Below are 22,482 nucleotides of genomic sequence, written 5' to 3'. Positions count from 1 at the left end.
AAAGTTGAGCTGTATAGGAGACACTAAAGGGTGGCATAGCTTACCTGTAGCTTTGATTAGGTCCTCCGGTCCTCCTCATAGGGCTACTCACTCTGCTTAAAGATCCTATGCAAATATTAACTTACTGAAAGTTATCATAGCCCTATGTACATCTCCCTCTCCCACATGGCACTAGTTGAAGCTAGCAATTGTTTTTTCAGGCACTAAGCACTGTCACTTGTGGATGGAGTGGTAATGCTCAAAGCAACCCATACACCAGGCATAGGCATTGTTTTAAAGATTCCAGCATTGAAAATAATTTGTATGAAGCTGTAGGCTCCTTGTGAGAATATTGTAGAACTAAATATGAACCTTTCTGCTGCCTTTTTCTTTCACTTAAAACCTAAATACCTTCAAACACAGGAGTCAAAGTAAAAGGTGAACTTTTATTAAACAGTCAGGCAAACTACACCTAGGACTTGAGAAATTGATTTTTATTTTGAAAGTTATTTGCAGATAAGGAATTGATCTAAAGTTCGTCCTTTACTTAATGCCATGCTAACAGCGTATTTCTTTGAAAATAATCATTAACCATTACCTATTTTCCAAACTTGGCATTTAAACACAACTATGCTTACTATATAAGAATTTAATATTTAAGAGTTGTGTAATTTTGCTATAGAGTGTCACAAATAAGAGAAAAACTTTTAAAGCAATGTGGACTTTTCCCCCGTTTACTAAAAATCATCTTGCATTCATTAGTCAAACAAACATTGCTTTTACTTACAAATAATGTTTTTCTACTTCCCTGTTTGGGGCATTGATGATGTAGCAAGGGCCTCATAGATGAATCCTGGGAAGTTTACTTCACCAGTGCCTTCCTCCCCATATGATGTGCACTGTTACATGTGCACATGAAATATAAGCTGTTTGTAGATTGCCATTGCAAAACATTTCTAAAGGTGTCTTTGTTTTAACTCTTAAGATAAGGGTGAAGTTTTAGTTCTACTGGACATTGGAAAACAAAAAAACTGACGTCAAGACAGTTTAAGATAGTTACTTTAGCTGCATGTAAAATTATGTAACATATAACATTTTAAATATTACTTAAAGAACTCCATGTTGGTGATTAAAACTGTAGTCTAGCTCTGTGTAGTTAGTTAAGCAAAAGGGCTATTGTGATTTTGAATAAAATTGAACACTGCGTATAAAAATCAAACATCAATACGATATACTGAGCTCTTGGTTATACCCTTCCTTATCTCTAAATGATGGACTATGTATTTCACAATATGATACATTTTGTACTAATGATATATTTTACTGTACCATGTTCTTTTGCAAATAAATTGTTTGAACAAGGAAAAATCACCATTTAACCACTTGCCGACCATCCGCCACAGTTGTACTGTGGCAGAATGGCATGGCTGGGTGAAACAACTTTATGCAATGTCACTTCTTCCTGTGGCCACTAGGGGGTGAACCCCGAGCTGATGCAAATGCCCGGCAGTCACGATCAACGCTGGGCTCCCGCGATCACTTGGGGCACATGGAGAACCAGGATCTGTGTGTGTAAACACACAGTTTCCGGTTGTCTGAGGGGAGAACAGACAAATCCTCTGTTCATACAGTGTATTAACAGTGATCTGTCATCTCCTCTGCACAGTCCCTTCCCTCCCCCTTCAGTTAGAACACACACCAAGGAACACATCAACCCCTTGATTGCCCCCTAGTTTTAACCCCTTCACTGACAGTGACATTTTTACAGTAATAAATGCATTTTCTATAGCATTGATCGCTGTATTAATGCCAATGGTCCAACAAATGTGTCAAAATTGTCCGATATGTCCACCATAATGTCGCAGGAGTGATAAAAATTGCAGATCACCGCCATTACTAGTAAAAAAAGAATAATAAAAATGCCCAAAAAGAAAACTTATTTTGGAGACGCTAAAAATTTTGTGCAAACCAATCAATATACGCCTATTGGAATTTTTTTTACCAAAAATATATAGAAGAATACGTGTCGGTCTAAACTATGGAAAAAAATTGATTTTTTTATACGTAAAAAAGAATGCTTTTTTTTTCAGAATTGTCGCTCTTTTTTGTTTAGTGCAAAAAATAAAAACTGCAGAGGTGATCAAATACCAACAAAAGAAAGCTATATTTGTGGGAAAAAAAAGGATGTCAATTTTGTTTTGGTGCAATGGCGCACAACTGAGCAATTGTCAGTTAAACCGACGCAGTGCTGAATCGCAAAAAGTGCTCTGGTCAGGAAGGGGGGTCAAATCTTCTGGGGCTGAAGTGGTTAAAAAAACTGTGACATCAGTTCTTTTCACAGAATCTTCCTCTATCCCCAAGCTTTAGAAGGTATCTCTGAAGCAGCAATATCACTTCCTGTTAGTGTTTTTCACTCTGTCTTAAGACTACATATCCCATCATGCACTGGGATTTTAATTCAGAATGGGAGGCAATGTGGCAGGACCGTCGGTGTGTTTGGAATGGATCAGACTCACTGTCTACCTGTGCTGCACAGTGGGCAGGTCAGATCAGACCAGGAGTCTGAGACTCTTGGGTCTGCCCACTGCAGTGAGAGGTGATGTAATCACATCGCCACTCACATTACTAAGAAATACAGTCTGAATGGGAGGAAATGTGGGCGGAACTGTAGGTGGGACTGTGGATGTGATGCTCCAGCTGCAGCAATTGGTGATGTCGTCAAGTCATCACTCACTTTACTGAGAAGTACAGTGGGGAATATACAAAACTAGTGGCCAGAGGGATAGAAGGTACAATGGCCACTGGTCTAATGTACATGATATGAGAGGAACAGAGGGATTTTTGATAGAATCAATTTGAAAACTTATATTGCAATAACTACGGTGCAATACATCTTACATTCACATAAAGCCACACAATACCTTACTCCTTTTTTGACCCATGGGACAATGTAGGAGCCTTGGCACTGTTAGTAACAATGGGCATAGACCCAGTGTATCAAGTCAGTCTGTCCATAACTTTTCAAATTTATCTGGGTAGCTCCCTATTTGGTTAACTTACAATTTAAATCTTAGAGTGTCCCATACATTTCTAATCCTTTCCTTTTGAACAGGTGGGTTGGTGGATTTCCAGTGTTGCAATATAAATTTTCATACCTGAAAAAACACACTAGAACTTGCCTCCCTGGTAATATCCCAAGCCTCTACATCCTCCAGGATACCTAAATACAACATTTTGTGTCAAGTAGAATATTAGACTGGAACACGTTGAACGTGCACATCTCCCCCTTTCAATAATGTTGTAATTTGGGGCACTGTGATAATAAATTGATACAATCCCCATGCTTTCTTTAACATCTGCTACAATGTGGGTCTGCTGTGATCCCCATCCTATACAGCATACAGTATATATATGGAGTGTAATGATGGGTACGTGATAAAATATAGAGCCGTGAGAGAGTTTTTGAGAAACACTAACTGAATTAGTTAGAACCGATTGCAAGCCTTTGATCTTCTGTTACAAGGCCTACATCCTTTTCCCACTGTACCATTACAGACAGAGGATAGTCTTTAAGAAATGTCATTATTGCCATTAGTCCCTCCTCATATGCCAGAGTGCTGGGTTTAATCCTAGACTTTGACCTCTCCTTCAGCCCCCACATCCAATTACTGGCTACATCTTAACCTCTGCAACATTTCCAGAATTTGGCGCTTCCTGACTAACCACACCACAAAACAACCTATTCACTCCTTGGTTATTTCCCGCCTCACCTACTGCAACTCTCTCCTTACTGGTCTACCCTTATACAGGCTATCCCCCCTCCAGTCTATTATGAATACTAACCAATCCATGGCTGCTGCTCCTTACTAACCAATCCATGACTGCTGCTCCTCTCTGCCAATCCCTTCACTGGCTTCCACTACCCCCTTCCACTACCCCATCATATAAAATTCTAAATACTAGTCACAACAGACAAGGCCATCCACAATATCGCCCCCAGCTATATCACTAACCTCATCTCCAAATACCTAAATTGTCCTTTCTGTTCCTCCCAAGACCACCTGCTCTCTAGCTCCCTTGTTACCTTACATGCTCACCTCCAGGACTTCTCCAGAGCCTCTCCCATCCTCTGGAACTCCATGTCAAAGTATGTCTAGTCAGCCCCTACCCAGTCCATCTTTAGGCGATCCCCCACAGCTACTACCTTTTGTACTACCTCCCCCTCCCTTTAGATTGTAAGCTCCAAAAGCAGGGCCCTCATATTCCTTCTGTATTGAACTGTATTGTAATAATATAGTACTGTCCCCCCTCCACATTGTAAAGTGCTGCACAAACTGTTGGCACTATATAAATCCTGTATAATAAGAAGAAGTTCTGAGAAAGGCAACAATGTACTGTCCTGAAAGATGTGATGGACACGTGTAACCCCAAACTTCCTCCAATGGTCACTGTGTTATAGTTTTTTCAGTTCCACATACAGTACATGTCATTAAGCCAGCGAGGGCTATAAAGGGTGGACCCCAAGAGCTCTTGAAGGTGTTTGGCTTTATTCCAGATTATCCTGATTGAAGGAATTAAGTTATATTTTGGGAATTGTTTTTTGGGTTTACCAAACACCAATGACTCAGTCCCAAGAGTCAGACTCCCTGTGTGTTATGGGGCTTGGAGTAGGGTCATCTGGGCCCAGGGATCAAGCCATTGAGCCTACCAAGTGCTTCAACTGTGCTTGTAAATAGTAAAACCATGGAGTAGGGAGGGATAGATAACTGCCGTCACTAGGCTACTGTAATTGCTCCAATGTAATCCTAGGCAGGCAATAATTCCAAAGCAGTGTACAAAAAGCTGAGTTCACCTCCCTGAGTATTTTCAACAGTATCCCAGTAGGAGTATTATGAAGGTAGTAAAGCAATTGGGGCATAAGAATCAACTTTAAAGGATTGGTTTTACACAAAACTGATCATTTTATCTTTTAGATCCAAATGTTGACCCTGTGCTGGAATAGGATAAGAAGGGCTATATTAAGTCGGCAAAAGTCAGTAATAGTTGGATTAATCTTGATAGCCAAATATGAAATACCAAATTTGACCTTAAGGGTAATAGAGATAGAACACAATTAGGTCACTTGCTGAATTGCATCACCATCCAGGAGCATCAAGACAGATTTTGCCCAATTAATATTAAGGCCTGAATTTACTCCAAACTCTCATATGGTGTTCATTGCCACTTGCAAAGAAAATGTAGTGTTTCCAAGAAGTAGCAAAGCGCCATCAGCATATAGCAACATTTTCTCAGAAAGCTCACCATAGTAAAAGCCAGTTACAGTATGTGTGGATTAGACCAAAACAAGGTGGTCAGTGGTTCAAAGCTCATAGCAAATAAGAGCAGTGACAAGGGTCACCTCTGCCTAGTACTTTTCCCTAAATCAAATGGTTGCAAAATCCATCACAATTCCCTAATTGCAGCTCATGGTCAGTGAAAAAATAGATGGGCCCAAGAAAAAAAAAATCTTGTCAAATCCAAACTTAGCTGGTACTGCCCATACATATTGCCAATCAATGCTGTCAAAAGCTTTAAAGGTATCTAAAGACAGCAAAACACATTGTCCCTTGTTATCCGTGTGAGTTTGCATATTAAGAAAATGTTTTCTGAGATTTATGGCTGTGGACTTATGTGACATAAAACCTGCCTGAAACACTGAATGTATTGAGGTAATGCATCTCATGTATAGGCAGTTCTTGGGCAATATAAATCTGAATAAAGGCTAGCAAGTTCACTCAGCACCAGCACAGGGCCCTTGGGATATTATCAATTGGGCCTGTGTAAAATCTAAAGGTGCCAATGGTTGGGGATGTCTGGTGGGAGTGAACAAATTTAGCAAAGAGATGACCAGTTTTATAGCTGTCTCTCCTTCTTAGAACGCCAACTTAGAAAAAAAAATATTTTATTTTCCGTGGATGAGGAAGTCAGGCAACCCAGGGCATTCTGAGCCAATATCCAAGCCTCATGTGCTGATTTAAAGGGGCTAGTGATGTAAACAATTTCAAGTTATCATACCTGGTTTTCAAACTGATGCTCTAGATCTGTCGAAGCTTTCTTGGCATCATTAATCTCCTCTATGAGAAATACCAAGGAGAAAGGTTTTAAACGCTTCCCACCTCTGGAGAGAATCTGAATGAAGCTCATGAATGTCAAAAACTCTAATGTATGTTGTTCAATTTGTTCATGGGACGAGAACAATTGTAGTCAAAAGGTGTCCAAGTTTCCAAGGGGCTCTGGGAAGATTAATGGGAGGCTGTAAAGTGGGCCAAACTATGAGGGGAGAGGGATCTGATACACATTGAGGAAGATACTGAATCTACAGTATGTTATTAGAGATATCATAGATAAAGTACCACCACAGAGAACCTTATAAGTAACTGTAAAACTGTTTAGTAAGAGGAACCTATGTTTCCAGAGGTCTATCTATCCCACTTTTTCCAGAAAGTGAGACAAAACAGTGCCTCTGCCCAAAGATGGATGCCTATCCAGAAGAGGGTTGAGGTAACAATTAAAGTCTTCTAGAATCAGTAGGGGGACATCAATTTTGCCAACCAGGTATGCTACTAGGAGCTGTAATACCCACAGCATTTCACATTGTATAACCTAAAGGAGCAATACTAATCTGCCTTCAGTATCTACCATTGAGTCATATTCTTGGAAGTCCAAAGAGCAATTAACCAATACACTCCTGCAATGTGGGTAGGAAGTACTCATGGAGTGGTCTACTCTGGAATATTGTAAACTCTTCTGAGTGTCAGTGGTAAGGTGGGTCTCCCGAAGACCATATATGGCAGGGTGGAATTTACGAAGACACTTTGTGATCATAGTTCTTATCAAAGGATTATGCATCCCTCTAACATTCCAAGACACTGTGGGCAGCTGTACATAGTAACCAGCTTCTAGGTTTTATTGGCTAAGCTTAACCGCTTCAATACTGGACACTTTACCCCCTTTTTGCCCAGGTACATTTTTAGATGTCAGCGCTGTCACACTTTGATTGACAATTGCACGGTCATGCAACACTGTACCCATATGAAAGTTTTATAATTTTTTTCATACACATAGAGCTTTATTTTGATGGTGTTTAATTTTAATCAATTAATGGTTTAATTTTTTGCTGAATAAACAACATAGACTGCCAATTTTTTAAAAAAAACTAATTTTCCTTCCTGTAGTCTTGTAAATAAATAATCTTTCTTCATAAATTTAGGCCAAAATGTATACTGCTACATTTCCTTGGTGAAAATGACCCAAATTAGTGTATATTATTTAATTTGTAGAAAGGTAATAGAGTCCAAAAATGATTTTATATATATATATATATATATATATATATATATATATATATATATATTTATATATATATATATATATATATATATACATACATAGATATATATATATATATATATATATATATATATATATATATATATATATATATATATATAGATATAGATATAGATATAGATATAGATATAGATATATAGCAATTTAGTAAGATGCATGGCAAGTTTTTAAATTTTTTTTGTCATTGTTATTTTTATTTTTGTTACTTCTCTTTTATTTATTTTTTTATATACAGTTAGCAGAGCAATACCATGTTACCATGTTGCAATGTTACTGTATTCCTCTGGGGAAATTATCATGATCTTTTTTTTTTTACAGTTGGATTGCTTATAACTGTGAATTTTACAGTTATAAGCAACCAATTATTTTTGTAATGAAAACTATTCATTCAGTGTTTACTATTGTGATTAGCTGTGATTGGCCACAGGTAATCACATGGTACAGATGGGCTGTGATTGGCCCTGTACCATGTGATCACTGTGACCAATCACAGAGCTCATCACAATAGTACACAATAAAAGGCACGGGTCAAAGCCTTTCATTGTGCACAACTGTCATGTGATCTGCTGCGATTGACCACAGTGATGAGAGATGACAAATCTCGCCGGAGCATGGCCTGTGGGGTGAGTGTGAGGCACAATCCTGGGAGGACAACGTATGATGTCCTCCCAGGATAATAGGACTCCCGCCTGGCCATTATATTACAATAGGTCAGTTGGGAAGGGGTTAATTGAACAAGCTGGAGTTAAAAATTTCAAATTCTGTGTGCATCAGTTTTAGTAAATCTCCCCCTATAGATACATCCATCATATTTGCAAGGAAGCAGATGATAATAACAGGGCCCCCCTGGACATTCTTATAGGCACGTAGTAGTGGTCCCATAGTCCAAGTTAGAAGAGTGTGCCAGCATTTTGGTTCAGTCATAGCTTGTGAGTCATGAGGTACAGGTGAGCACATAATGATCATTGAAAACCATGCATAAATGCCACCCTGGAAAAAGCACTTAAGTGAGCATAACCCAGCTCCAGTATAAGTGGGCCAACTTTGGAAGTGCAGTAGAATGGTAGAGAGGATCTCCAAACATAATGGGGAGAGCAACATGGACACCCCCCAGTGGTTTAACAAAACAGTGAACTGCCAACAGTGCAGAACAGTCCCAGGTAGAGACATAGAAAAATAGAATGTAGTGATAAAGGTAAAGTATAAAAATTCACCTCTCACAGATATGCAAGTAGTAAATGGTCCCTCATCTTGGAAACCAGCCAGTTTGCTGCACTGTACAAATTGGGCTCAATCAGTACCTGTAAAGGAGATGTGAACCCTCCTCTACCGCCATGTGTCTGTTATGGATACTGTGCTCATTGTTATCAAACTTTGAGGATGCCTCTGCAGCTGTTTCAAAAAAGTGAGTCTGCCCTGTGCTGTGACTCTTAGCTTGGTATGGTATAGCATGGCATAGGGCGCCTGCAGTTGCTGTAGCCTTTTTTTGACTTCTGCAAATTGAAGATGTAGTATGATCTATCTTTACAATTTAAAAGGCACAGATCTAAGCAGATGGCCGCCCGGTAATGGCTGTGGTGTTGTTCTATGAGCACATTCCACTGTGAAAAGAGCAGCAAACACTTCTTTTTCAAAGTGTGTGATCTTTACCCAACACTCATTCTGGCAGACACATTATGTGCACATTGTTGTGCAGGAGCCTGTTTTCAATAACATCTGCTATGCTGTTAGAAGTAGGCAAACGTGGAGTGATGTGGCATCTCTGATGAGGGGTGGAAGTTGATCCTTAATATCACTAAAACAGCTTTCAGTAGCTGATTTTCTGGAGGTCCTGCTGCAATAGGGACACTTCCTCCCACAGGCCACCAAAATGCTTTTTGAGTGTATTAATAGAATCTGTACACTTGTTAACAACCCTCAATATTTCCCCCAGAGACTCGACAAGGAATGGGTACAGTGAGGCAGCAGGGGTCTCTGTGATTTGTATTATGGCCACCACCTCCTTTGTGTCCAGCCCTGAGGCTGGAAATAATGAAATCCTCATACAATGCTAGCCCTTATGCCCCTGAGAGCTTTTGAGTATAATATAGCATATCCTTGGCAGGCTTCTTCCCTTGTGAGTGGGATGCCTTGCTAAGTTTACTCTCAGAATCCTTGGGCTTCTCTGATCCCTGGGGAGCACTCTATGATAATGTCAGCTGGGAGCCATCTTGCTGCTAGGAGGCCACCACTTCCTCCCTTTTTTTGTGGGTCATCATGTGGGTGCTGTGAGCAAAGGAGGGAGCAAGAGGGATCACCAATCTATTCCCCAAGGTTCTGGACCGGTTCATAACAGAGCGCAAAGGAAAACAATTTTTATTCAAAATGTTTGGTTTGTTTTTCTTTATATAGTAAATAATTTAAAAAAACTGTGGTATTAAATACCCCTAAAAGAAAGCTCTATCAGTTTAAAAAATATACACATTTAATTTGTATACAGTGTTGCATGACATAGCAATTGTCAGTCAAAATATCACTTCACTGAAAGCTAAACAATCACTTTGTAAAGAAAAGGTAATACAGGCTAATGCTGACCTAACATTCAAAGTACCTATGCTAAGTATTAATTTGGACACTCTAAAGCCGTGTACACACGGTCAGACTTTCCCTCAGGAAATGTTCAATGTGAGCTTGTTGACGCAAAGTCCGACTGTGTGTATGCTCCATTTGCTGTCGGAATTTCCTCCCACAAATTTTTGAGAGCAGGTTCTCAAATTTTCTGACAACTTCACTTGTTGTCACAAATTCTGATTGTGTGTACACAAGTCCGTTGCACAAAAGCTCACGCATGCTCGGAATGAAGCGGAAGGAGCCGCACAGGCTACTGAACTTCCTTTTTCTCGGCTCATTGTAGGTCTTGTACGTCACCGGGTTCTTACGTTAGGAATTTACGGACAACATTTGTGTGACTGTGTGTATGCAAGACAAATTTGAGCCAACATCCTTCAGAAAAAAATCCATGGTTTTGTTGTCAGAAAATCCGATCGTGTGTACAGGGCATTACTGTGCTAGTGAGTCAGGGAACTAGCATTTTGAGAGGGTTAACATCCATGTTTTTCTTGATGTTATCTCTTACAAGAGGCTTTCTTAAACTAATCTCCAACAGTAAATTGACCAGCTAAGCCAAACATATCATATCTGGAGCCACACTTAAACACTGCTATGTACTATTCCTGAAAGGCTTAGTGAGCAACTAGAACTTTTTATGCACTGCTGTGGGAAAACTTTTTTGGAGCAGGAATCTGTATTAGAAAATAGAATTCTGCTATGTTTTTGGACTGTAAAAAACAAAACAAAACAAAAAAGATTATTATATAATTTGGTGGGAGGTCAGCATCTCTTCTAGCATCTTGTATATTTATATATATATATATATATATATATATATATATATATATATATATATATATAGTACATGTGTTTTCCTAGTACGGTCAACGTACATTTTTAATAACTTTTCTTTTGATTCATTACAACATCTCAGACAGATCCTAAGCCAAACAAAAACAGGTTCTGTCAGTGACCTGGACAGTAATGCTTCCTATACAGAGGCTTGGAATTCAGCCTATTGTAATTGTTAGAAAGCGCTAATCTACATTTTTGGACATGAGTCAAAGAAAGGTAGGGTCATGAAACATTGTAGCAGAGAAAAAAAAAACCTTTATTTGTGGCCTTTAAAGCCCTTGTGATAAAATTGATACCCTTTGCTTTCCCCAATATTCAAAATATTTAATGATATCACAAAACTTAAAAATTTGCATGTAAGTACTATTGATATTCACATTAATGTAAACCTCTACTTACCAACTGCAATGTATTACAGTTAGACAAAGGCAAACTAGGACACAGCAGAGACAGACATAGTTCATGCCATATTTAGGTTGAATAAATGCATAGAATTAAAATATTTCTAAAATAAAGCAATTGATCATAAGTTATGTTCTTAACTAAATCAATATCATTCTTCCCAGTTGTTAAAGTTGTTTGTCTGCACTGTATTCTTAATTCACACTAGGATTATCACATAATAAAAAAAACAAAAAAAAAAACAAATGCCTTATTTTGGTAGGCAGCACTGCAGTTAGACATACACTATATTACCAAAAGTATTGTGACACTTGCATTTACATGCACATTAACTTTAATGGCATCTTAGTCCGTATGGTTCAATACTGAGTTTTCCCACCCTTTGCAGCTATAACAGCTCCAACTCTTCTGGGAAGGCTGTCCATAAGGTTTAGGAGTGTATTTATGAGAATATTTGACTATTCTTCCAGAAGCGCATTTGTGAGGTCAGGCACTGGTGTGGACGAAAAGGCCTGGCATGTAGTCTCTGCTCTAATTCATCCCAAAGGTGTTCTATTGGGTTGAGGACTCTGTGTAGGCCAGTCAAGTTCCTCCACTCCAAACTTGCTTATCCCTGTCTTTATGGAACTTGTATTTGCACTGGTGTGAAGTCTTGTTGGAACAGGAAAGTGCCATCCCTAGATTGTCCCCACAAAGTTGGGAGCATGGAATTGTCCAAAATGTCTTGGTATGCGAAGGCCTTAAGAGTTCCCTTCACTGGAACGAAGGGGCCAAGCCCAACCTCTGAAAAGCAACCCCGCACTATAATCCCCCCTCCACCAAGTGATTTAGACCAGTGCACAAAGCAAGATCCATAAAGACATGGAGTCCTAACTTCAACCTGATAGAACACCTTTGGGATGAATTAGAGCAGAGACTGTGAGTCAAGCCTTCTCATCTACATCAATGTCTAACCTCACAAATGCGCTTCTGGAAGAATGGTAAAACATTCCCATAGAAACACTCCTAAACCTTGTGGACAGCCTTCCCAGAAGAGTTTTAGCTGTTATGGCAGCAAAGGGTGGGCCAACTCAATATTAAACCCTATGGGCTAAGACTGGGACGCCATTAAATTCCATGTGTGTGTAAAGGCTGGAGTCCCAATACTTTTAGTAATATAGTGTATGTATAGGCAACATTACATTGTACTCTAGATTTTCTTTGCCCACAACCCTATTCTTTTCCAAAAGGATGGGTATGAAACAGCACTGTAATGTTTAGGTTAATGTACTTACATTTCAGACAGATTTTATGAATATTAAAGGAAGCTCACAAACATGGAAGAACACTAAGTAACTCATTTAGCTATTAGAATTTAAAGCTGAACTCAAGCCTTACCTTACTAGTGTGGTACAGTTGTACAGGCTCAGCTCCTGCACTAGAATTGATTACTCAGATTTTACTGCACACTATAAAATTTTCACAGTGTGCATTGAAAGCTGAAGCAAGTTAGATAGGACACACCTTTTTCCTGGCTTGAGAATGCCCAGCCACATTTAGGTCTTTTCTCCTCAGCCTAACTGTTCCTGCTCTGCCACTTTTATTCAGTACATTACAGTTCTTTTAATCATGGATAATCAGAATTATATGTCAACATTACCTTGGGCAATGTACATGCTATTAGACATGTGCAGAGTGAAATATTTGGTTTTGGAATTTCGTTTTCGTCCCAAAAATAAATTTATTTAATTACTCCCAAAATTCATTTTTATTTATTTAGTTTTTCGTTCAAAAATTGCATTCGTCCAAAAATTCACATGAATTACGGTCAAATCTGTCTTTGAAGGCTTATGGTGTCTGGCATGTTGAATCTCCTATTCTAGATCGAACTGTTGTAACAATGAAAATGAAAATAAAGCATTTATTTATGTTGAATCTTTTGTTTTTCGGATTCTGCGCTTTCGTTATCTTCTGTGAAAACTAAAATGAAAATACCTGAATTTTGGACGAAAATGCATTCAGATGAAAATGAATGCACATGTCTACATGCTATTGCAGCCTGCCTATGGATACCCGCTTCTCCACACTGTCTTCAACCCACCAAGGCATTTAGCTATTTACACACTTCATCCCACAAGCAAGTCTTTGCTTACTTAAGGGCCAAAGGTTCTAAGGAGGAGTACTGAGACAGTATGCTGCAATGTTTTCAGAAAATGTCGAACAGCAGTATGCTGTCCCCCCCACCACCAGATATAATCTGCCTGCATTGCAGATTATGATCACTGGTTCTAAAATAAGGTTTTTCATTAAAAATGTAAAATTGAATTTAAAAAACAAAATAACATAGTGATAAGGACAGCGAGGAGGAACCAGAAAAGGCAAAATATAAGCAAATTAAAGTTGTATTAAAGGCTCTTTTTTAATAAGAAAGTGGTTTTGCACAGAGCAGTCTCAATCATCCTCTTCTGGGGTTCCCTGCTGGCACTCCTGGTCCCTCTCCCCTGCCAAGTGTCCATAAGACACACAAAGCGCAGCTCGGCCCGTCCCCAGCATCTGCTGCTGGGTCTCAGCCAATGATGAGGAAGAGACCTGGGAGAGCTTCTGCTTTTGTGCATATCACTGGATTGAGATAGGGCTTGTGTAAGTTAGGGGGATGCTACTCACAGAATTTGTTTTACCATTATACATAGAATGTATGAAGGTAAAAAAAAACCTTCTGCTTTTACAACCACTTTAAAACTTCAGCATTACCAGCTTAAGGACATGTAAATAACAGTAGAACGAGTATTCACTTTTAAAAAAAAAAACCTTATGCTGTTGAGATATGTTTGGAAATATAGTGCTTAGTCTCATATTTGCACATGTATGTCAATTAGTGTTATCACTACTGGACATATAAAAAATTTAAAGATGAAAATATTCAGAAAAATGTGGTTTGCATCTATGAAACCACTGTTCCCTTTTTGTGTTTGATGTGCTTTAAAACATTTTGTCCCAATATCTATATAATAAATGTGACACTTATTATGGAGTTTATTGCATCAGGCATAGTTCAGAGACATTTAACAATATTTTGGAGTCTAAATGACAACTCGTTCTATTACTTTGGTATGTGCTTGTGACTTTGGCACTTGACCTTGCAGCAGGCCAGCAATGAGTTGTAGTTTTCTAAGATTAGAAGGATAAAAGGTAGCATCCATAGTCTAAGAGGGTAATATTCAATGGAGTGCTGAATATATGGGGCATATGAATTAATAGTTTGCATCAAGGAATTAATGATAATTTAGCATCAGGTACATGACTGCAATAACTGGTACTGTTAGATAAGAAAATTAGAAGACCTTGGCCTTAATGGTTATGTAGGTTCATTCTCCTGTTGCACAGTTGTGGTAATGGATAACAGTTAGATAGTCCAAATATAATTATAATGTCAGAACGAAAAAATAGAAATCACTACATTATTCTTCAATTTCAAATTATCCCTAAATCTGCCTTTATTATTACTGTATTGCTCCTTAAGGTTTAAAGGATAATTTCACCTTTTTTAGGCTGAATTTCACTTTTTATAATAAATAGAAGCATTTTCTAATGCCATTTCTGGCCAAGGCGCCCCAATGTGCTTTTCTCTCACTTACCTTATCCACAGAAGTTTTAAAATATTGTCAGTTTATTTGATTTTTTTTAATGATTGTTTAGATTCCATAACTTTCGGTAGATCATCTCTCAGCATTCATTTCCTGTAGGTCATCTCCCAGATGCCTTTATTTCCAAGTTATATCACAGAAGAGAGCATGATATGGTGTGCTTACCACACCTCCCTCATTACAATACCACCTTCCACCCACTTTCTAAACAATCTGATTGTACAATCTCCTTTGGATCTCCCATCAGTTATGTAGTACAAGGGACTGAGTGATTTTATACAAATTTAACGGATTGGCCACGTGGGTCCTCCTATTATGTAGTACAGGTAAATCTAACACTTAGTTTTCAGGCCTCATTCAAATCTCCACGTAATGAAAACTCACTGAATTAATTTTTCTTTAGGGTGTTTTAAAGTGTTTTTACTTGTCATGCATAGGGCAGACCATTTGTTTGAATGGGCTGCCCTATGTGAGATGATTACCCCACAGAAGCTTCAGAACTTTCAGGGAGCCTTTTACATGTAATGGCAACACAAAGATGGTGCACATTTTCTGAAATACCTGGCAAAATGTAAATTTTCTGTGCAGTTTGCCATGCATTTGGAAATGCACAGAGGTGAATGTAGCCTTATTGTTCTTGTATAAATGCACCAATTTCACTTTCAGGCTCCAAACCTAGAGTAGTGGGAGTGCATGCTTTTTGGCATGTTTTTCCCATGACACACATAGGGCAGACATTTATTTCAATGGGCTGCGCTACACATGCCAAAGTAGCTCTTGGGACATTTTGGAGTGGTGTGAGTTGCATGTTTTTTACTGCACATTTTGCTGCATTTGTCACCTGTTTTTTTATGTGTCAAAATGTGTGTTTGCTTCTGTGTTTGGTGTGCCATTAATAATGGTAAGTCATTATATGCCCTACTTGACATGGCCCAAACTTTGGCTAACCTTATAATACAATGTTTGAGATATTTCTGTTTACTGTAGTTATTTCTGTTATGACATAACTGGTTGTACTGAACATCATTGCGTATACTGAATCCAAACTGTACTTATTTGTACTGTTTATACTTTTCAATATTTTTTTTTTTTTAAAGAAACAATTAATGACACTGAAAGCGCAACTAGGTAATTGTAGATGTATAAATATGAAGGTGCACTGACCTAGTGCATTACCATAGACAGAGCTTTAAGCTCTGTCTATGGTAATGCACTAGGTCAGTGCGCCTTCCTTTCTTGTTTTGTTTTCTCCAGCATTTGAATACCCAATATTCTGAGGAGGGCTGCAAGACTTTTTTGCCACTACCTTGTAAAACTGTTGGTATCACACTCTGAGGATTCAGACACCAGAGCACAGGAGAAGTTGTCTTTTTAGATGTATAAATGTGGCCATACAATCTAATTGTACGATCTCTGTACAATCTCCTTTAGATTTACCAAAACTATGTAATAGGAGGACACATCATCTATCCAATCACTATGTATCCAATCAGGCAGATCCAATCTTGCACTACATCAGGGGTGTTCTGAAAAAGTTTAGTATATGGCCTAAACCCATCTGGAGGGATGCTGGGGAAGCCAGGCAAATGCATGCGTGGAGAGATATTAGAGAAGCTGTGCAAATATAGTTGATGGGTGAAGAGTATGTGCTAATGAGTTAGCTCGTAAACTCCTTCCTGTGTCTTACTGATTTCTCTGTCTCAAATCTACATGCCAGCAAGTGATGAAGTTTTCTAAGAAATACAGCAAGAACTAAGTTAAGGCCTTGTTCTCAACATTAAAAAAAAATAAAAAATTCTGCAAGGTTCATTAATGGTATCTTGGTACATAGGGGAGTTGGATTTTAGAAAAAAAAGTGAACTTAGCCTTTAATTTTACTTTAACGCGTACTTTATCAATTTTTTTGTGAAACAAGTGTAGATGACTTAAATAAACTTGAAGTAAACTTGGTAAATTACCAAGGTTTTACTAAAGGAGTGAGGAATCTTGACACAAAAAAAATGTATGAATAATTATTTCTGTTATCCAAATATGTGAAAAGCTAATTTCTGTTTACCTATTTCATCTGTACATGACTGAATATTCAAAATAGGAATTTGCTTTTCACATAATTGGAAAGGTGAAGTGAATATTTACACAATCTATTGTATAAATATTTCCAGTTCTTTTAGTAAATCATCCCAACTACGTACGTAAATAGGATTAACAATACATTCAACGTAAGAAAAAATCTTTCTAAACATGTATATCTATAAAATTCCATCCACAACATGCTCTACAGTTGCTACTGATCTAATCTGTTAATCTCAATTATGCCAGATATACTATTATCCAACTCATCTCTCTACACACTTACACACTCACACAGACGTAGGACAGACGTCGATATCAAGATTTCTATCAGCGTTTCTATCCTAGTCTCACATTCCAGTTGCTTTAGAGACTGGAATTATGCACTAATTAACACCAGATCCTGGAATTACATTCCTTAGTTCAGGTATATTCTTTAAAGAAGAACTAAAGTGCCAATTTTAAAGTCTGCGAGCAGGCAAGCTCTTTATTGCAGACGCGACCTGCAATGTATCTTCTGCAATTAAATAAACCTGCCTGCTCGCTGTCTTCTTTGGAATGTACACTGAACTGCACAAGCACAGACCAGTTTACATTCTGGCACAGCACCTTTGTGCCTGGATGACTGAACTCCCATGGTGTGCACACAGTAGTGATGTCATCCTGTGTCAGCCAATGAAAAAAGCCACAGCCCAGCACCCAGAAGAAGCCAGAGCCAGTTAGGTACATTTGACCATTAAAACAAAAGTAAGTACCTGCATGGGCAAACAATCACACACATTTGCTTTTTAAATGCTTCATCCATTCTTATAGAAATTCAACATGCAAACATATATTCATCTCCCATGATAGCCAAATAAAAGCAAAAGTTTAACTGAACTAGTTTCAGCAATGTGAGTTTTAGATGCATTTTGTCACTGATGTGTGATTATGTATCCATTGTATCACTGCTATAGTACAGCTAACTGTTACTACAGAAATGTTTATAAAATAGGATGCATGCAGCTAGTTATGTTGATTAACCCAGGACTTCTGTTTTCAGACATATGCAGTAAAACAAAAATGCATGAAATGAGTGTCTGAAGTCCAACTTGTACTTGTTTGAAAGATTTACAATGAAGAGTAACACACACTGAATTCTGTGAGATGTCATGATAAAATGAACAGAGCAACAAAAAGTAACATGCATTGATGACTGTTTGAAACACAACATGATGTGCTTAAATTGGGTAGCATATTGCAAACAGTTACTGCTGTTTTAGAGCATTGGCTTGTGCCAGTAATTCATGAGATTAGGTCACACTCTCTACACCTCAGTGTTAGTAGACTTTGGTTAGTTGCAAACTATTGGGTTTGCAGTTATAACTCACAATTTGTGCATAGTGCAGTCTTCGGAAAGGAGCAAATTTGCTCTCAATTTCTCGCCAGCGTTTGTTAAGATGGATCAGAGTTGGCTCCACTGCTTTGGCAGCCCCATCCTTAGACAAACGTTCAGCTTGTCTGTGTACAGCATTCAGTTCTTCTTTCTTCTTTTCCAATTCTCCATCAATCTCCTATTGAGCAAAACCAATACAGGGCCCAGGGCAATTAGCTAGCTAGGTAATGAACTTACATTAGAAGTAGCAGAAGGGTACTTATGCCAACACTGTCATTCTTTCTTTGTATAGTTTTATTTTTACTAATGCATCAATAACAGAATGTTTTGACTGTGTTCTACTTTCTACTTTAACACGTCTATCTTCTGTCAATGTGCTATGTAATTCTTACCTGCATGGATATGTGAATGTTTAATTTTACATATATGATCTATTAAATATACCTACAGAACAAGTGTTAGTTTGTAACAGAGTGTGCGACTTAATGGCAAAACAAAGCAATAATGAAGCAAAATAAAGTGATAAGAAAATAAAACTCAAAAGAAGAAATTTAGAATGACTGGGTGGTAACATATGGACATGAGTTGATTAATGAAGTGTGCTAATATGAGAAAGAATTCATCCACGTACTGCTAGTCATTAGTTCATCTGGAACAAAGATACACAATAACACAAGTTAATATTTTTTAATAAAAAATGTCTTCACATTGTCTTCAATGTCTTCACTATTAAGCGCCTAAGAGACTAAAAAGAGTCTTCAGTGCAAATTTAGTTTTTAAAAGATCACTGATCTAAAATTTCACAAGCACATGATGAAAAGATCAACTAGCAACATTCATAAAAGTACAAAAAAATGCAAACCAACAACATAGATCTGACATTTCTACATTTTTGTATACAGCCCTGTGTCAACTGTGTTAAGTTAGTTATAAGGAGGCACCAAAATAAAAAAAATTTCAATTAGTAGTCTTATTATATAGCAAAGCTCCGAGCTGGAGAAAAATGTACCCTTGCACTAGCATTCACATTTTCAAGACAAGTTTTTGGGGAGGCAGCCTAACGACTGGCTTCTGTTGAGCAGTCTTGCTCAAAAAGCAGCATTCATTAAGCACTTGCAACTAATGGCTGCAAGCTCTGATCTGATCAGTGTATTTTGGCATGGGGGGATATAACAGAGGAACTTGGAATCCTCAATTTGTCAGATCACAAACTTTGAACCAGAAATAATAGTACTCTCTAAAGGCCTCACAATCTACTCAACCACCAAATTGGATAATTTACATTTATTCTCAGAAATAGAGGAATTCTTCAAGACACAGGATCAAAAAAAATAAATAATATTTTCATAGAAATGAAATCAATCCTATGACAATGTAATATGACAAAAGGAAAAGGAGCAGCAACTTCACACTTCCACAAGGACATAATGCTAAACTGGTCACCTAAATTAATAGTTTCACACTGCGAGTTAATTCCCTGATATCCATCCAGCAGAAGAAAATGTCATACAACCTTTCACCACTGGAATAAAAGGTTATACATGATTTATCCAATGTTCAGACCATCACCATCAAACCAACAGATAAAGGGTGTGTAGTTGTTGTGATGGATACAAACAAATACATACAAGAGGGCCAGAGGCAACTGGCAAATGCTAATTACTATAAAAAATACTGGATTATGATACAACCCAGGATTTTACTCAACAATTTAAATGTCTCATGAAAACACTACCAACCCACCCACATTCAGAACTTATCAGTGTGATTCCAGATAATCCAGAAACTGGGAACTTCTATATGATGTCCAAGAATCAAAAGCCTATTTCACAAAGAGATAATGGACTAAATGTGGACCTCAATTTTCTAAATCACTATACAACAGTTCATATCTCATTCCTTTCCTTATCTCACTAACTATCCAGGTTTAATTACCATTGCTATATGTGTTTGCTTGTGTTTTATCCCTCACAGATTGTCTTAACATTCTGCTAAAAGGGTGCATTAACACCGTTTGTACTTTGAAAAAGGGGTACACCCCAAAAGCTTGTCCTGAAATTTTGGATGTTAATACAATTTAAAAGAGTACTACTGACAGTAAATTTTCTGAAGCTTTTACAAATTCAGAAATGTTGACAGAAATTATTTTACATAAACCAGTTTCTGAAAATAAGCTAACATTATATTTAGTGGTCCTTTAAATATGTGCTAACAGTTTTTCTCTGTTACAAATAAAGAATTATAAATTCACTTCATTACCTACAATATATGGAGAGGAGTCAGCAGCCGAATACACCTAGGGTTTAGAAAGCAGTAGCTTTGAAGTCCAGGACACTTTTATTTTGAAATAAATATTGATGTCCCAAATGAGGATACAAGTGCAAATATTAGGTGTCCCAAATAAGGGAAACAAGTGAAGATATTAATTATATTATAATAAATAAGAAAGTGGATACGTATTTTCCTAATTAGAAGAGTAAAAATTTTCAAAATTGTACATCATATTTTTAAACAAAATAAGAAAAAAAATGACACTCTTCAGGTCATTTCTGTTTATTATCTGCTGCCCTATGTTTAAAATATTGTACCGACTAAAGCTGTGTCGAGCACATCTGTTTAATCAGTATAAAATATATTAAGCCAAAATATACTTTATATTTTATGTTTTGGATATAAAGGGGAGGGTTTATTGCTTTTTCTCACTATTTCTACCATTTAAATAGCTCCTGTCACCAATCTGTATATAGTGTATGAAGACAATCATCTCCAGTTAGTTTTTAAATCACCTCCTTTGACAGATGCCAGATGCAAGAAGCTCTACCATCAGCCAAAGTCCTGGCAGGGGCCAGGTAAGTCCTTCATTATCCATGTTTGCAGATTGTGTAAGGCTTTCATAGTCCCTACTAGGACCGTGGGTAATAATATGGATAGGGTAGGGGAGCAGCTGCATGCATCTGAAAAGTAGTGAATCTAGTGTTCAAGGTGATTACCAAAAGAAGAGGGTTTTTTTTCAGTACTGTGGGGCAAATCATTTTTAGACAAATGTGAGTATTTTAACCTGAGATGCTGATCTTATTTAACATGCGGCAATGACGGGGTTTATTAACCCTTTTACTGCCAGAACTGTTTTTGCATTTTTGTGCACATGTTACAATATACATTGTAGGTCTGAAGATTAGTTAAAACTCCCACACATTCTATTTACTGAAATCAGGGACCCTGTACAATAAAAGATGGTAGTTACAGTTTTTATGTCATACAATATTAGCATTACAGTTCCTCAAACCAATGTTTTTAATAACAAAGGTAATTTTGGTGCACACAATATATTACCCATGTTTTTTTTTGTAAAATATAATAGATGAGTAATTAGCCCAAACATATCAAGCCTTAAAATTGTGTGCGCCTATGAAGTGGTGGCAAACTATGGTACCCACAATTGTTCATAAGTAATGCTTTGAAAGCCTTTACGGGTAATTGATTTAGAGTTAACTGTGAATTATGGCCCCAGAATTATTGCTCTCATTATGGCATGTACAATACATATGTGTAGCACATGTGTTGCTTTTGTATTGCTTGTATGTGAGAGTGGGTGGACTTTAAACAGGTTTTTTATTGATTCAGTATATATATATTTTTTAAGTTTTGCACATAACTTTATTGTGAACACATGTGATAGCATAATGTACACAGCAGCTCCTTTTTAGGAGACACTAAAGGTATATTAGACCCCTACTGTCTTTTCTAAATCCCAGTGAAACAGAACAACCACAAATCATACTTGATCAGCTTTTTTACCCTGGCCACAGCAGCAGGGGAATGGCAGCTCTGAAACTGAAAGTGACAAGAAGCTCATAGCTTCTGACTTCATTCGGGGATGATACAATCAAGGAACAAATGTTCACTAATTGTCCTCCACTATCCCCAGAGACACCTGCTATGGCCATCCTGGGAACACAGGATTGGTAGCAGAGCCTGGAACAGACACCTAAATCACCCCAACAGTTGGCTGAGGAACTGTAGAGACACTGTGGGGGTTATTTACAAAAGGCAAATCCACTTCACACTGCAAGTGGAAGTGCAGTCACTCTAAATATAAGGGGTAGATCTGAAATGATGGGAAGCTCTGCTGATTTTATCATCCAATCATGTGCAAGCTAAAATGCTGTTTTTTTATTTTCCTTGCATTTCATCACTTGG

The 22,482-nt window shown here is 37.7% G+C and overlaps 1 protein-coding gene across 5 annotated transcripts in view; it reads right to left on the bottom strand.

Annotated features, from left to right (window-relative positions):
• Positions 1–22,482, bottom strand: part of DMD (dystrophin) — a 3,436,004-nt gene that overhangs the window by 1,797,155 nt on the left and 1,616,367 nt on the right. For all 5 annotated transcript variants that reach the window (XM_077482558.1, XM_077482560.1, XM_077482557.1 and 2 more), the window contains one exon: positions 18,278–18,460. In XM_077482558.1, the coding sequence (XP_077338684.1) occupies positions 18,278–18,460 (183 nt within the window). The remainder of the gene's footprint in view (positions 1–18,277; positions 18,461–22,482) is intronic.

This window comes from Lithobates pipiens, unplaced genomic scaffold (genome assembly GCF_037356315.1).
Source record: "Lithobates pipiens isolate NorthernLeopardFrog02 unplaced genomic scaffold, aLitPip1_a1.2 Scaffold_16, whole genome shotgun sequence".
NCBI lineage: Eukaryota > Metazoa > Chordata > Amphibia > Anura > Ranidae > Lithobates > Lithobates pipiens.
The sequence above is the reverse complement of the archived record's forward strand: the minus strand, read 5'-3'. Positions and strand labels throughout refer to the sequence as shown.